Genomic DNA, 16,678 nt, shown 5'->3' with positions numbered 1-16,678 from the left:
TTATTTCATTCATAAATAATTCTCTAATGAAATGAAATCTGAAACTGTCTTCACCTCCTCCGTCTGGACTCCGGCCGATGTTTGGTGTCCGACTCACACGGTGTTAGTGCAGTCGGGACGAGAGCCTCCGTACTGCAGGACGCTCGGACCTGACGGGTTCCTGCTCGGACCGGAGCCCATGGAGGACGAGCTGCTGCCTTCACCGGAGCTGCCGGAGGAGGAGGAGGAGGGGATCCTGTCAGTTTGGGGCAGAGGCTGAGATGGTCTGAAGGGACGGTGGAGGCGGTGGGCGTCGAGCATCTCCAGCAGCAGGTCGTACAGAGGCACTTTGTTCTTGCACTTCATGCTGTACAGGTGCTCCATGCCTTTGTTGCTGCAAGCAAGGAAACCAAAGAAAGGAAAATAATCTGAGGTTTCAAAATTTAAACTGTTTACTTTGTTACGGGAATGACAGGTCAACTAATTCAAGACCAGAGTGTATCGAGATGGGAATAAAACCAAGACTTTTAGGGAACGAAGACTGAGCAAGACCAGAGGCAGATTGCTAACGGTAGCTAGGTACCTATGCTAACATCACTTAGCTTTCTTAATGCTTCCCGTCTCTGCCCCTTTTCCACTAGTGTCACTTAGTGCAGTGTCGGAACAGGTCAGTTTGGGTGTTTTTCCCATGATGTTCCAGTCCGGTTTCAGTGGGTGTGTTTTGGGTGGATGGTGGAGGTGATTTTTGGGTTTTTCAAAAAAAAAAAAAAAGTTAATGCGCAAAATGAGAGATGGAAACACATTTGCCAAATAAGTTCTGAAATTTTAAAAAATTTGCTAAAAATTTGAATTAAAATCGGATGGAAACACGACTAATGTCGTTGTTACAATTGAAAAAAATGATCCTTGAAGGCAGCTTAGACGCAACCAGTGAGTCCACCCCCTAGCCGATCAGTGACGAAGAATGTTCCGACATCGTATTTTGGTGTCGACTGGGACCACTTGGAACCACAACGAAGTAGGTACTAAAAAAAGGGCTGGTTCCATGAATCTGGCCGAAAGGGCTTGGAACTGTACCAAACCGTACTGACACTACACTAAGTGGCACTAGTGGAAAAGGGATTAGGCCAGATTTATGGAACCAGCCCTTTTTTTAGTACCTACTTCGTTGTGGTTCCAAGCGGTCCCAGTCGACACCAAAATGCGACGTCAGAACACTGTTCGTTACTGATTGGATAGGGGGTGGAGTCACTGGTTGCATCTAAAGGGCTCGACACACGGGCAGCGACAAATGACAGCGATTAACGGCTGTCATCGCAGCCAGGGTGAAACCCGACACACGGGACGCGATAGCGATCGCAGCGTTGCAAATCGCGCTCTCAGGTCGCTTGTCTTCACAAAATTTGATTGGTTCTTGACTCTGAAGGCGGGTGTGCATTACGGACGTGTAAACTAAACAAATCTTGCAATGCTAATGATATTGAAAAACAAACACACATCAAGATACAGTTTTATGAGGAAAAACTTACCATAAACTTCACCCTGGTGCCAATAAATTCCCACAAAGCTTTTTAGTAATCACTTGGTGAAAGTGTTAGCTAACGGCAGTGTGTAGCATACTCTCCTCTCATTGGTCAGTCAATGAAACCCTCGCTGATTGGTTGTACGCTAAGCGACAGCGACAAAAGTTGAACATTTTTCAACTTTCATATGTCGCGTCGCAAGCTCGCGTGTGCACGTCTACGTGTACGAGCGCGAAATTTCACATGCACCGTTTTCACCGGTCGCTTAGCTGGAGGAGGGCAAGCGATTGTCGCCTCACCGCACAGGCTCCATAGGAAATGAATGGAGATCGAGCGACGTCGCCTCCCGTGTGTCGAGCCCTTAAAGCTGCCTTTACAATAACAACTCAAGGAGCCATTTTTTCCAATTGTAGCAGTGACATTAGTCATCTTTCCATCCAATTTAATTCAAAATTTTAAGCAAATTTTTAAAATTTCAGGACTTATTCAGCAAATGTGTTTCCAGCTCTCATTTTGTGCATCATCTTTTTTCAAAAAACCCAAAAACCACCTCCACCAACTGCCCAAAACACACCCACTAGAACTAGACTGGAACGTCAATGGAAAAACAGCCGAACTGACCCGTTCCGACACTGACCGTACCGACACAACACTAAGCGGCACTAGTGGAAAAGTGGCATAATAAGTGACAAAATTTTGACGTCGTCCCCACCGTCTCTGAAAGTGAAGCCCTGCAGGATTTCCAAGTCGCTGTACGCTTTCTCCTGAATGTTGTTTTACAAATATATTCTTTAGGATTTATGTGGCCAAACTGTATTACTGATGAGCCGTTAGCTAATAAGCTAAAGGCTAGTTTGCAAACATCTTTTCCCGCTCCCAAACAACCACTCGCTCACGTTCTTGGAGTACCCTGTGCAAGTGGAACGGAGTGGGTGACAGCAGCAACAAAAATAAAACAAAAATACACAATTATCGACGAGTCAGGCTTGGATTTGAATCAAGTTTTAAATCCAATGAAAACAAGGATGTTAGCAAATAAATTTGACAATTCTGGCGATTTAGTGATATTTTTCACAGCTGTGGTCTTGACTGGTCTTGAAATAAAATCCCAAGTCCTCAATGTCCAAGACCGAGGCAAAACTGAGTGTTGAGTCCGAGACCAAGACCACCACAAATGAGGCCAGGCTCAAGACAAAAACTTTGAATATTACAACAATGATTTTACTCAGGTTTGTTTTACACACAAAAAACCTGCTTAAAATGAAAATAAATTTATTATTGTGGGGGTACGAGTTGAAGCAGCAAACCTTTTGATTCCGCTAAAACCCAAACTGCTACAAACAGAACTTCAGGTGACTCGGTGCCTTTTCCTTCTTGGGTTTTACCTCATGTGTCTGATGTGGGACAGCAGCAGGAGCAGCTGGGCCTGTCGTCTCGCCTGCTCTGGGACGGAGAACCCCGACCGGCTGATGTGGTGGATGAGCGCGTCGGTGATGGTGTCCAGTATGTTCTGGACCGCCAAGCTGTCGTGGAGGGGCTCCATCGTGCCGGTGCAGAAAGAAAAGGCACCTGAGGGAGGCAAAGTTTACTGCAGAACTCTCCTGACTTCTCGAACAAGACGATGAGCTCGGCATGAACTAATTCCAACCCAAAATACAAACAGCATTCAGGGTTTTTTTTTTTGATCAGACGTTATTAGATGTGACTCATTTAGTAAATAGAAGTGGATATTTAGGAATGTAATCAGAAACTAATCAAAAGTTCATCTTGATCCAGCAGCTGAGCAGCCAGTCTCATCTCACAGGTATTTCAGTCTGTTTCCTTTAAAGAATATCTCAACCTGCATGGCAAACACACACCCCTGTGCTGTCGCACACTGTCATGACAACCGTTATCAGGCATAATGACGATACAGGTCTTTCCAGAACACTCTGTTCGCCTGATGTGTCTGCAGCTCTGAGAGCTACACCTCTGTGGGTGGATTTTTTGACACCGTTCAATATTTACCTCCGCCAGCAGAGATGTGAAACCTGCGACATAAACAGCAAACCAAAAACCGGAGTGTTAAAATGTCAGTGTTAAACTTTACAGAGTCAATTTAACTCCCCCTAGTGTTATTTTAACACTTGCTGAGTAAACTGACATCCAGTGTTGTTGTTAATTCACAGTGTTGATTTCCTCAGTGCTGTCTCAACACTGGACAGTTAAATAAGCACCGCCCACTTTTAAGTCTTATACAACCCTTAACAGTGTTGTTATATGATACTGAGCCCGCGAGAGGACATGGGGGAATTTTTTTTCTTTTGCGTTCCCACGCAAAAGTATTGCGTTCCCTCGCAAAAGTCGTTTATCACTGTTGTGCCTGCCAGTTTATTAACTCACATGTTTACAATTAGCGAGTTAGCCTACTGCTTTAATTCAGCTTCAGAATGAATATATCACACAGCCACGCATGGAAGCATGTCATATGCCGATATTTTAACACAGTTCAGTGACGCAGCATCACCATCAATTTCACAAACTTGTGGCGACACATCCTGTTTTGGTAACCGGATATTTCAAAATAAAAGTCTGATTTAATTCAGTTCATTTACAAATCTTTTGCGTGGGAACGCAAAACAATATTGCGAGGGAACGCAAAGGTATTGCGAGGTAACACGAAAGAAAAAAATCCCCCCATGTCCCCTCGCGGGCTCCGTARTATGACACCATGCAGTGTTGAAAGAAGTATTCTGAAAAGCCCCGCCCTCTTCCACCTCATGTCAGACAGACCAGTATTTTAACAGCAAGGGATGCTGGGTAATCTTGTAGAAATGATGTGTTTGCATGTTTATGTCTATTAAAGAAGTTCATGAGAGTAAAAATTTGTTGTTTTGTTCAGGTTTATCAGTTGATCAAGTTTAAGTTTGTGTTATTGGCTATAAATCGACACCATGAGGGAGAGCTACTTCCTGGTGTGTGAAGGTCGACTCCATTACACTTATCCAGAAACTACAGGTGCTGGTCATAAAATTAGAATATCATGAAAAAGTAGATTTATTTCAGTAATTCCATTTAAAAAGTGAAACTTGTATATTATATTCACACATTACATACAAACTCATATATTTCAAATGTTTATTTCGTTTAGTTTTGATGATTACAAATGACAACAAATGAAAATCTCAAATTCAGCATATCAGAAAATTAGAATATTACTGAAGACCAATAAAAACAAAGGATTTATAGAAATGTTGGCCAACTGAAAAGTATGAACATGAAAAGTATGAGCATGTACAGCACTCAGTATTTAGTTGGGGCTCCTTTGGCCTGTATTACTGCAGCAATGCGGCGTGGCATGGAGTCGATCAGTCTGTGGCACTGCTCAGGTGTTATGATAGCCCAGGTTGCTCTAATAGTGGCTTTTAGCTCTTCTGAATTGTTGGGTCTGGTGTATTGCATCTTCTTCTTCACAATACCCCATAGATTTTCTATGGGGTTAAGGTCAGGAGAGTTTGCTGGCCAATTAAGAACAGGGATACCATGGTCCTTCAACCAGGTACTGGTAGCTTTGGCACKGTGTGCAGGTGCCAAGTCCTGTTGGAAAACAGGACGCTTCTGACGCTGTCTGTGGTTCAAGAGTGGCTTGACACAAGGAATGCGACAGCAGAAACCCATGTCTTTCATACGTCTGTGTGTGGTGGTTCTTGAAGCACTCACTCCAGCTGCAGTCCACTCTTTGTGAATCTCCCCCACATTTTTGAATGGGTTTTGTTTCACAATCCTCTCCAGGGTGTGGTTATCTCTCTTGCTTGTACATTTTTTTCGACCACATCTTTTCCTTCCCTTCGCCTCTCTATTAATGTGCTTGGACACAGAGCTCTGTGAACAGCCAGCCTCTTTAGYGATGACCTTTTGTGTCTTGCCCTCCTTGTGCAAGGTGTCGATGGTCGTCTTTTGGACAACTGTCAAGTCAGCAGTCTTCCCCATGATTGTGTAGCCTATAGAACTAGACTGAAAGACCATTTAAAGGCCTTTGCAGGTGGTTTGAGTTAATTAGCTGATTAGAGTGTGGTACCAGGTGCCATCCATTTTGAACCTTTTCACAAGATTCTAATTTTCTGATATGCTGAATTTGAGATTTTCATTTGTTGTCATTTGTAATCATCAAAATTAAACGAAATAAACATTTGAAATATATGAGTTTGTATGTAATGTATGAATATAATATACAAGTTTCACTTTTTAAATGGAATTACTGAAATAAATCTACTTTTTCATGATATTCTAATTTTATGACCAGCACCTGTACTGTGTAATGTTAATGCAACACTAAAAGAGTTGATCTTAACACTGAAGTGTTAAACTTACACTTTAAAATGTGCTGTGTAATGACACCTCATAGTGTCTGTTTTACACCACTCTACACAGCAAGAGAGTAGTGTCAAATTAACACTTGTAAGAAGTATATGAACCTCCAGTGTTAACCATAAATAACTCAATGCARTGTTGAAAAGCATGAGAATCAGAGTTGATTTGTCACCACAGTGGAGTACCTCATTAACTCTGCTTAGAATCATAATTTCTCTCATCAGATTTATTTGACTTGAAGTGTTAAGTTTTATTAACACTGTACAGTGTTAGTSAGTGTTAATTTTTAACTCTGTTTAGAGTTAAATTGTACTCTAAAAATTTAACACTATGGAAAGAGTTAAATTGACACCAATTCAGATAAGGACCCAATAGACACAGTGATAAATTTAACTCTTTAAGTGTTGATTTAACACTGCAAAATTTACCGTGAAGCTGTGAAACTTTAGCTTTTATTGTCTTTAAATTGCCGAAACTCCCCCGATTGGTTTCGTTGGACGGAGCGCTGGTCTTACCGGAGTTGAGCARGATGATGGCTTTGAGGCAGACAAACTCCTCGGGTTTGAGTTTGAGCATGCGGAAGCGAGAAGTGGTGGCCAGCAGCATGTCGAAGATCTCCGTCATGCCCTCGACGCAGTCGCCCTCGTTCCTGGAAAGCAAAGTTTACGTTAAAAAAACAAAAACAAAACAAAACATGAATGTATAAAAGTCACGGAAAAGTCTGTGAAGCTCTTCAAAAAAAAATTTTAACGACTAATGCACTGAACTACTGTAACGCTCCAAAGTGAGGCGAAGAAGGATAATATCCAGTTGCTTCAGTGCGACACAAACTGGAAGAGCTCAGAGGCGAGGGAATGTGTCAACCCTGACCCGCAGCGTTTTAGTCATCATGTCCAATTGGTGAGGACACTCATTCAGGGAGCAGGTTTTAGAGATAATACTCTGTAATGCACTTTAGAATCAGATGGAACCATCAGAGGGTAAAAGCCCCGTCTGTCTGCGTGTCGCCCTCATCCTCTCTCCTCTCCTCTCCCAGGGCTGACCGGCCTGTTTACTCTGAACACGAGGGGGGAAACGAAGGGAACAAGCTGTGCCTGCAAAAGCAGAAAACACCTCAGTCTCCCCGTGTCTCTATTTTCTGATCTTTTTTTTTCCCTGTCGTCTCCCTCTCTCTCCCAATTTCCTTCATTCTTTGCATCGAGGCTTTGATTAACCCTCCGTCCCGGTTTCCAGCTCAGCCCTGTAATGATGAGGGTGGGGATGTTTCAGGTTAGAGGGGGGCTGCTCTACTCTCCGTGGGGGAACATGCAATTAGCCTTTCACTCTGTGGCGGATGTGTTGGGGATGGCACAATAGCTTGGCGAGGTGTAAAACGGAAAAAAATCTACAATGCTGATGTATCACTCGTAAGGGAAACGTGTTTGCCAGTATGGAGACTCCTCCCTTGCCTGTCCAGTATGAGGTCCTGGGCGAAGATGAGCTTTCCTGGGCAGTGGATTGACCTCCAGATGAGCCCGATCATCAGAATCTCCAGCCACGAGCTCTCCAGCAGCAGAACCTGATCGTGGAGCGACAGCTGCAGAAACCCTGGAGAAAACACACCAACATGAACAGGGTTCCTACAGTTTAAGGCAAGTTAAATTTAAGACTTTTTTAGACTTTTTAATGCCAAGTGAAATCAAATTTAAGACCAATTTCACAATAAACACAAATGACCCAAAACAAAATTTAAAACTGTGGCCGAAACTCATGAATCAAAGTATTTTTGGTTGAATTATTCAAATATTGCTAATAGACCAATTGTTTTTATCCATATCTAACTGCTATTTTGTCAAATAGAGCAAAAAAAAAAAAACATTCTTAGCAGTCAGTTTTAAACTTAATTTCATTTCTGGAAATCCTCTAATGACCCAACATTTGTAGTTTTATGACCCACAGTGGGTTCTTAGCCCCAGCTTGCTGTAGATGAAACCTTAAAATGCATGTGATATCAAATTTCTATAAGAAATATGAATGTATTTTTGGAAAGACGACATTATTAACATTAGAAAATGAATTTCACGTTGCTCAGATGGACAGTTGTTGAGATATTTCCATGTGAAGTGGTGTCAGAAGGGAACATCTGAATGGGAATATTTTAAAAATAAATTAATGTTACCAATTATTTTAATATTTGACACGAATTACAGTCATCCTACAATGTGTTAACGTTTTTAAGACTTCTGAAGATTGATTTAAGACCTTTTAAGTCTGAGAAATGAGGATGTTCTCATTCTTGATAGAGAGGAACCTTGGTTTGAGAGGAGTAAAAGAAGCCATTTTTGTGAAGAAAGACCGTCCATCATTAAACAGAGGTGGAGGCCTCCGTTTTCAGTTGTCCCCCTCCTACAGCGCGGCCATTGCCAGTATCACTCCACCCCCTGTTAACAAGTGTTAATTAGGTGTCAACGATAGCCATGTGATGTGAGTATCAGTCACATGGAGGCAGGGCTTAAAAGCCTGAATTTTGCCTGAAACTCTCAGACTGAAGAAGTCTCTTGGAGGAGAGACGAAACGTTTCATTAGAGAAGAACCCGTCCAGAAGACCTATACAATTTTTTTCTTTTTGATTTTTTACCTGGATTACTGAGATGCATCAGGACACCTTTAAGGCTAATCAAGGCCTTAGTTTTGAACTGATGAATTCAAGGCCTTTTAAGACTTTTTAATAATCCGGGGGAACCCTGATAAAAACGTTCATGACCCCGTTTTTGTTTTGAACCTCCTCTCATAAGGAGCCTTATCGCTGATTCTCAGCTGGTTTATTTCATACGTAATTATACAATTTATTCCCATTCTTCCCCTCTTTGCTCTGTTTGGGACCCCTCGCAATTAAAACTGTGTCTTTAGCCTTTTAGWGACGCACGAGGTCGTAATGCCTCAAAATCAGGATTTACTCTTCCTGCCTGTGTGTGTTTGAGGGCRGCGCACCTTCTAATGCATTTAGGCTCTGTGGGATGCCAGCAGATTGACCAAACAGTCCTCTCAAAAGGTGATGACTGCTGTTACCATCACCTTAATGTCTCTGCATGTGTGTGTGTTTTCATGCTGCAGCTCTGATGTTTACCTGCTGTTTCCTGAGAACAGACAGCTGCAGCCTTTGTCACATCTGAGCCACTATATAGTTAAGATTCGAACCTAATTGTAAATAATGTCACTAAAAATAAAAACTGATGCCAAGTGTTTGCAAAGTTCCACTGATAAGATTCATATAATATCAACTAAGCTGCATGATTAGAACTCAAAGTTGTAACGGTGATGTTTAAAAACTGGGCAAAAACAACCTTCTTGCTTGCAAAGCACACACAAAAAAACAACTCAAATTGCTTCAATGTGCTTTTTGTCCTTTGTGTTGCTCTCTGTTCCCCGAGCTAAATGTTCCTGTGGTACAACATGAAGTAAACAGAATCGGCTCCAAATATCAAATTTAAAACTAAAATGCAGTGTGAGTGCTTAATGCTGATTTTTTTCCCCCCTGAAAGCTGCTGAAGAAGCGAATAAAGTTTTAAAAGCAAAACTGTTCATGTGAAATCAATTTGAACAGCCGACTTTTGCTGAAATTAGGAAAACAAAAGCAGCAGAAACGATGTGAAACTAGCAAACATGGTGAACGGAAAATAAAAAAAGCTCACACTGGCAGAAAAAAGTTGCAATTTGCAGTAACTGGTTACAGCAGCCAAAATTAGCAGAAAAATAGCTAGAAASTAGATGAAAAAAGCTGAAATTATCACAAAGATGCAGAAAGATTGTTTTGCTGAATTAAGCAGCAAGAAGCTAACATTATCATAAAAAGGTAAATTTAGATGAAAAAGTTAAAATTAGCTGAAAATAGCCACAAAGTAGCTAAAAAAKGCAGAAAATATATAAAATTAGCAGAAAGTAGCTAAAAGAAGCCTAAAAAGTTGAAATTAACAGACATATGAAAAGAGCAGAAAGATAGCTGAAAAGCAGAAAAAACTCAAAGTAGCCAAAAAAGGAGCTGAAAGAAGCTGAAATTAGCACAAAAAAGGCAGAAGCAGAACTAAAAGTAGAAAGTACAATAAAGATTTACAAACATTTAAAGATGTTGAAGACAACTCCACTCACTTTCAATTAGGAAAAAATATTAGGAAAAGCTAAATAGCTGAAAAAGYTGCTGAAATACCAAAATCCATAACACCAATGGCATAAGTGAGCGGAAAATTTTGATATACGAGTTGTTAAAATAGCACAAAAATTGTGGAACGAGTTAGATGCCAAAAAACAAATGGGAAGAAAATAGATAATCTCAWTAATGTGAATGCTTCATAGTATTCACACAATAGCCAAACTAAGTGGAGATAAATGCAGAAAATAMGTGAYTGCCCAAAGTTTTGGATGGAACGACACTACCTGGCCWCCTTTGGGTCATGACCGAAAGAACGAGGTCCYGGATACAAGCGGCCGAAAYGGGTTTCCTCCGCAGGGTGGCTGGACTCTCCCTTAGAGATAGGTTGAGAAGCTCGGTCATCCGGGAGGGACTCAGAGTAGAGCCGCTGCTCCTCCACGTCGAGAGGAGCCAGTTGAGGTGGCTCGGCATCTGGTAAGGATGCCTCCTGGATGCCTCCCTGGTGAGGTGTTCCGGGCACGTCCCACCGGGAGGAGGCCCCGAGGAAGACCCAGGACACGCTGGAGGGACTATGTCTCTCGGCTGGCCTGGGAACACCTTGGAGTTCCCCCGGAGGAGCTGGAAGAAGTGGCTGGGGAGAGGGAGGTCTGGGCCTCCCTTCTGAAGCTGCTGCCCCCGCGACCCGACCCCGGATAGGTGGAAGAAAATGGATGGATGGATGGATGGATGGATGGATGGATGGATACCTGGCCTCCTGTACTAATATTGGGCTACTAAACTGAGGTATTGGATTCAGTATGAGAAAAAGGAAATCCTCTAACCACGGATGGTTCTTGCAGAAAACCTAACTATACTCACTTCTTCACTCCTCTGCTTCTAGTTACACTAAAAATGTGATAATGGCTCAAATCTGGGTTCAATTTTATCAAAATAACAAAGAACATCTGACATTTTCATTAAATACACGAGTAGAAAAACTGTGTTTGGTAGATTATTTCTTTGTTGTAACAATTCTTGGCAATAAACCTTATACCAGGCAGCACCTGGAGGCACCAGCTCAAAACAAGTGACAATAACAGCAGAATCAACTGTTTGATRGAGAAGATTTGACCACTGCTCACCCCACAAATTCAAGTTCTTTACAAATGTGACACCATTTAAAACAGTTTACACTTTATTGCCAAAAAGCAGAAATAATCTACCAAACACAAAATTCCTRTACGTTTTATGCTAAGTTTATATTGGAAGGGAGAAAAAAAAGTAAATATCAATACAGTTATCATTTCATTTGACCTTATAAACATGCCTTTAACTTTAGAACATAAGAAAGTCCTGACAGTCGTAACTTTTTATCATCCAAAACGCTGCATTAAATAAACTTTCAACACTTTCTGTATTCGAACCTGGCAGTTTCTTGGCCCAGGCGATCATGTGGACCAGCTCCTTGTCGGCCATGGTGGTGAGCAGGGTCATCATGGTGACCTCGGTGTAGGGTCGGCTCAGCTTCTGACGGGAACACAGAATCGGCGGCTCGGCGCTCTGGAGCAGGAGGAGCACCTGGAGGCGCAGTGATGGATTTACGACAAAAGTAATGAAAATAAGGTGAAACCAAAGTGCTGATTTGTAACTTCGGGATAATTCTCCCGTGACTCAGCACCTGTTCCGGAGGAAGACTCGTTAACGGAGCTCTTCCTCCACCACCGATGCTGCTGCCGCTGCGTTTCCTCCCATCGTGATTGGTCACTGCTTTGTGTTCCAAGCCTTTGGCAGCCTTGTCTCTGTCTCCGCCCCGTCTTTTGTCGTGCCGCAGCACACGACCCCGGTCCTTGCGCACACCTTCATGGAGAGGAAGAAAAAAAAAAAACAGACATGACTTGTGTGCATGATAATCCTCTTCCTCTTCTCCACAACATCTAATTTGCAGATTATGCGGACGGCTAAGTGACTCGAGAAGTATGAAAACAAAAATGTTGGCACGCAGCAATCAGCAGTTATACTCCTTAAAAGGAAAACTCCTCAAGGTCTGGTTAAAGTTCATGTTTATCTGAATCCACCAACATGCTGATATCTGGACCAATGTGGTCTGGGAAAAACCAAAAGGGATCAATGACAATTGGGTTTAAGATTATTGTTTTTTTATAGATTATAAAACTAAAATGTAAAAAAAAAGGTAGTGAAATAATTTAAAATGAAGCCTAAGAGGTTTTCTTTGGGAAAAAAAACAGACTCTTAATGATTCTGCTCACCTCCTTTCATCATACCCACTTCGTAACACTTCCTAAGACGACAAGCCTGGCAGCTCTTCCTCCGATTCCTGTCAATAGTACACTGATTGGTCGCTGGGCACATATAGTCATTGTGACCTGAAATGGAAGGAAATCTATTACTTTTACTCTTCAAGTCCAATATTCCGTTCAGGTTTCGGCTATTTAGGAGCTGGGAACACTCTATTCCCCATTTTAAATGAATCTAAGATGGAGAACATTAAAACATGGCATCTCGGCTTTGTTACTGCCATGGAGACGATTGGTTTCCTTATAACCAGAGATTTTACATCAATATGACAGAGAAGACGAGCGAGCCACCGAGCAGATGGAAGCTTTGAAGCTGGAAAAAAAAATGCTGTCGATTGCTTGCGAAAGAGAAGACTAGAAGTAAAAGTTGAACTGGTGAGCTCAGCTCTCTTTGTGCAGAGGGAGCGTCTCGATTCATGGCGTCTGTCTTTGCCTTTATGATGACGATTAAACTTGACAGCTTATGTTTGAGTCAAGGTTCCAGGTAATTCGCTTCCACATAATGAGCTCACCCAACTGCAGGCTTTAACACAAAGCTCATCTTTTCTGACAGGGATCTTTACAGACGTCTGATAAAACATCATTAGCTCTCCTCAGCTGACAGGAGGAGACGTTTTTATGTGATGCAAGGAGCGGTGTGTTGTTCTCAATAAGATTATTTAGAAAAGTTCTGCCTTCTTTCATCTTGTTGTTTTTTTTTAACGACAAACAGAACAAACTTTAAGTTCGACGACGTCTCGGCTCTCCTCACCCTGAATGCTCCTCTTGAAGAAGGCCTTGCAGCCCTCGCAGGACCACACCCCGTAGTGATACCCGGAGGCGTAGTCGCTGCACACGGCGCAGAAACGCGTCTCCTTGGCCACCTCGAAGCCCCCGGCCCCGGCCCCCAACTCCCCCACGCCGCACGCCTCGTCACGGGCGTCACTCTGGTCCTCTCTGGAGGCTGGCTGGTGGCTGGATCTGCAACGAGCCGTGAATTTTAATGTGATGATTTTTCTGTTCTCAAACGAGAGAAACGGCGACGCTAATAAAACCCTGTGTTTCATTAGAATATGGACATAAAAAAACAATAACAAGACGCTTCTGCTAAACAAAAACAATAAGTTTCTCATTTTTTATTACATTTATTAGGTGTTTAATGCCACTTGCACTGAACCTTGACATACTGACTTTAAAACTGGCGGCCTGCAGGAGCAGCCTCCTGTTTTCCACCTGAGTCAGGAAACAATCTGTGTGTGTACTTTTGTTCTTACGTATTGTTCCCCTCTCAAGGTCCTCCACAAAGTACTTAATCTCAGGAATTAAGAAAGCCGGACGAAGCTTGATCCTTTATTTAGAGATAGCTGCAGTGTTTTGTATACAGCGGGAGATTAAATAGCTACCAGATTAAACAATTATGTTTGGTTCATGTGGCATTTTGAAGGCTCAACTAAACTGCCAATGGCATAATGTGTAAGTTACAGATCATCTACCACCACTGCCACTTTAAAATGACAAACAATATCAAACAAGACCATTAAAGTGCCTGTGACGTCAAATTTTTGTAATACATATGAGTGCATTTTTAGAAAGAGGACATTGATAAAATATTGCAAAATAAATTTCATGTTGCTGAGCTGGACAGTTGTTGAGATATTTGCCTGTGAAGTAACAGGAAGTGATGTCAAAGGGGAATGTCTGAATGTAAACAGAGCATCGCTACAACAGACTGTAGAGAAGAATCTGTTTATTTAGATTATTTTGAGTCACTATCAGAGATGAAGGAGTTTAAAGATTGTTTTAATAAACAAAGACCAGGGAGTTTCCTTTGTTAAAGAGTTCCCCTTTGATGTCACTTCTTGTTTCACTTTGAGTGAGCCAAGTTCAAGAGAAAATAAGCCAGTTATGGGACAAAATGGGTAAAAATCATGTGTGTTATTCTAACTTTCTTAAATATAAAGATATTTTCTTCGACTTTTCGTATTTGAAGAACATGCATGTCACAGGCACTTTAATACAGCAGATTAAGAATATCCCTAAAGCACAGATTACTGGTTGGATTTTCATTTTGGTGATGTGTGTGTCATACCTGTAGACCGGTGTCGAGGCTGTTTCCAGATAGTTGTGGCCAGGAGGATGCATGAAGGGGCTGAGCCTYGGGCTGGTGGGCACAAACACGAGTGGACTAGTGGACCCGCTTCCTAGAGACTGAAGGCTGCCTTCAGACGTGGGTCCGTGAGCGTCCAGAGGAGCAGAGAAGTACCCGGCGCTGGAGTTGCTGTACAGAGGAGTCGGGGCAGGGGTGGGGGCGGCGTAGTCGTACATCCCCTCTAGGAAGTCCACAGCAGCTGCCCCTCCGGAGCCCCGGCTCTCTTCAGGGTACATGTCACCGAAGGGGGCACGGGGCGAGGGCGGCAGACGAGGCGGGGAGAGGGTCTCCAGCTCTGAGGGGGAGGCTGGGCTGAACCTGGTCCTGAGCACTGGTCCCAGCGGCTGCCTGCTCTGCACTGGGCTCTGCCTTAGCAACATGACAGCACAAAAGCAATGATAAGCAACATGATTTAGACTTGCTCTCCCATTTGCTGGGTGGGAGAGTGGAGTGCTCACCCTCTCTCCCTCCTTTCTCTCTCCCCYCTCGCTCAGGCTCTAACTCCTGTCAGACAACTTGGAGGGACCACCGGGGTCCTTTTCCTCTATCTGCCTTGAGATTCTGCTCAACTGGTTCTAAAAGAACAAAACCAGACAGCTAAAAAAGACTCCTCCCTACCCACTTATTTTTTTTCACCCTTTCCCTCAACGTAGTATTTCCTCCTTTTCCTCTAAATCTTTCCTGAAGTGTGGGAGTGAGGGAAAGCTGGTGGGAGAGAGGAAAAGAAAGGATGACAGAAATAGTGGTTCCCAAATAACTTCCCTGTCTTCTCTCCTCCACATTTCCACTTCACCTTTGTGTTACATTGAGCAGCTTGAGTGAAAGAAACTCTAGTTGTGTCCCTGAATATTCATCCTTGATTAAGCTGATCGTCGAATCATTATGGCCAGTCTATCAGTGGGTCCACCTGCGGCTCATCACTGGGACAACGTGGTGAAAGTGTAGACAATTGTTTCACAACATRAAAAACACAAAAACAAGACAATCAATGAGGCACTCACCTTTTTTTTCCTACACGTGAATCATCCTGCGCAACAGCGTCCGAGTCCTCCGTCTCTTCCTCTCCGCTCGCCTCGCAGGCATCTAGCTGTGCTGGTCGTCCCCAACAGGAGCAGTGGAAAGGTTTGAAAAAGGATAAACAAATTAAAGATGCAGCCAAATCAATAACCATGGTGTGTTCAAGCACCAGGTCACCATAACACAGCAAACAAAACTGGAGGTCAGATCTCATTCTGACAGACAAGCTTTTATGCAATCAATCCCAAATAAGGGTATTTTTTTAATATATTTTAAAAGCAGTACAAGCTAAAAKCTATGAATAGAATAAAACTAAACTTTATTATAAGGGTGACACAGTTAAAAGCAGCAGAATAAATCGAATTAAATGAGTATTTATGCTAATAATAAATGTGAAGTGGTAAGATTTATGTGTACACTAAGTTTCAGGGATCACAGACCCTTGATGTCCTTGTGTGTTGGGGGGGCCAGGCGTCAAGGTAAAGACAAAAAAGAAAGAAAAAAATCTTGTGAAGTTAAGAATATTCTAGGAAAACCTTAAAATAGGGTTGCTATTTTAAAAAAAAATCTGTGTGTAAAAAGACAGCTGTTTACTTTAAAAAGCACTTGAGGGATCATTTGAGTCGTGTGAAGTTCTACAAACGAGCTTCCCAAGTAAGATTAATAAATGTGAGATGTTCATTTGTGTAAATAAATAAGATTATGTGGCTAAAATAAAAATAGAGGCACAAAGTGTTTTTTTTTTTTTTCCTTTTGGTGACACCTTTTCTTGGCTTAACGGCATAATTTTTCAAGACATGTCAGGTCAAGAGGAAAACAAGTAGCTCTGATGAGACAAACTGTTTTTGCATTTCCCTTCCTGGTGTAGCATTAAAGACATAAGGTGGGAGCAAAATGACAGGTGAGAATGCAGTAAATGACCTAAATGGCACCAAATAAGATGCTTTTTGTTGTAAATAACCTAACTTTTGTGAATGCATGGTTCTTTTTTTTTAGCTCATCCAAAATTATAACATACGTTTTATATGAGAAATTGACCTTGACCTAGAGGCAAAAACTGATTATTAAAAAAAGACACTTTCACTGATCTGTTCACCATTTTACATTGTCGTTGCTCTTAACCAATAAAAATGATCAAATACATGGATTTACAGGAAAGAAACAGTCAAGGCTTGAAACAAAAAACATCAAAAGTCACTATTATCAACTTCAATCTCTGAAAAGCAAGGCAATGAGAAGCAAATTTGTCGCAGACATTTAT

At 42.1% G+C, this 16,678-nt stretch overlaps 1 protein-coding gene across 1 annotated transcript in view; it reads right to left on the bottom strand.

Moving 5' to 3' along the window:
* esr1 (estrogen receptor 1) overlaps positions 1–15,586 on the bottom strand; it is a gene marked incomplete in the record, with an annotated part of 16,795 nt that extends 1,209 nt beyond the window's left edge. The window contains 10 exon segments of the mRNA XM_014011602.1: positions 1–373; positions 2,888–3,071; positions 6,368–6,501; positions 7,301–7,439; positions 11,382–11,535; positions 11,636–11,814; positions 12,225–12,341; positions 13,024–13,232; positions 14,341–14,769; positions 15,402–15,586. Of these exon segments, the coding sequence (XP_013867056.1) occupies positions 94–373; positions 2,888–3,071; positions 6,368–6,501; positions 7,301–7,439; positions 11,382–11,535; positions 11,636–11,814; positions 12,225–12,341; positions 13,024–13,232; positions 14,341–14,769; positions 15,402–15,571 (1,995 nt within the window).
* Positions 15,587–16,678: the final 1,092 nt, after the last annotated feature.

This window comes from Austrofundulus limnaeus, unplaced genomic scaffold (genome assembly GCF_001266775.1).
Source record: "Austrofundulus limnaeus strain Quisiro unplaced genomic scaffold, Austrofundulus_limnaeus-1.0 Scaffold82, whole genome shotgun sequence".
Lineage (NCBI taxonomy): Eukaryota > Metazoa > Chordata > Actinopteri > Cyprinodontiformes > Rivulidae > Austrofundulus > Austrofundulus limnaeus.
The sequence above is the reverse complement of the archived record's forward strand: the minus strand, read 5'-3'. Positions and strand labels throughout refer to the sequence as shown.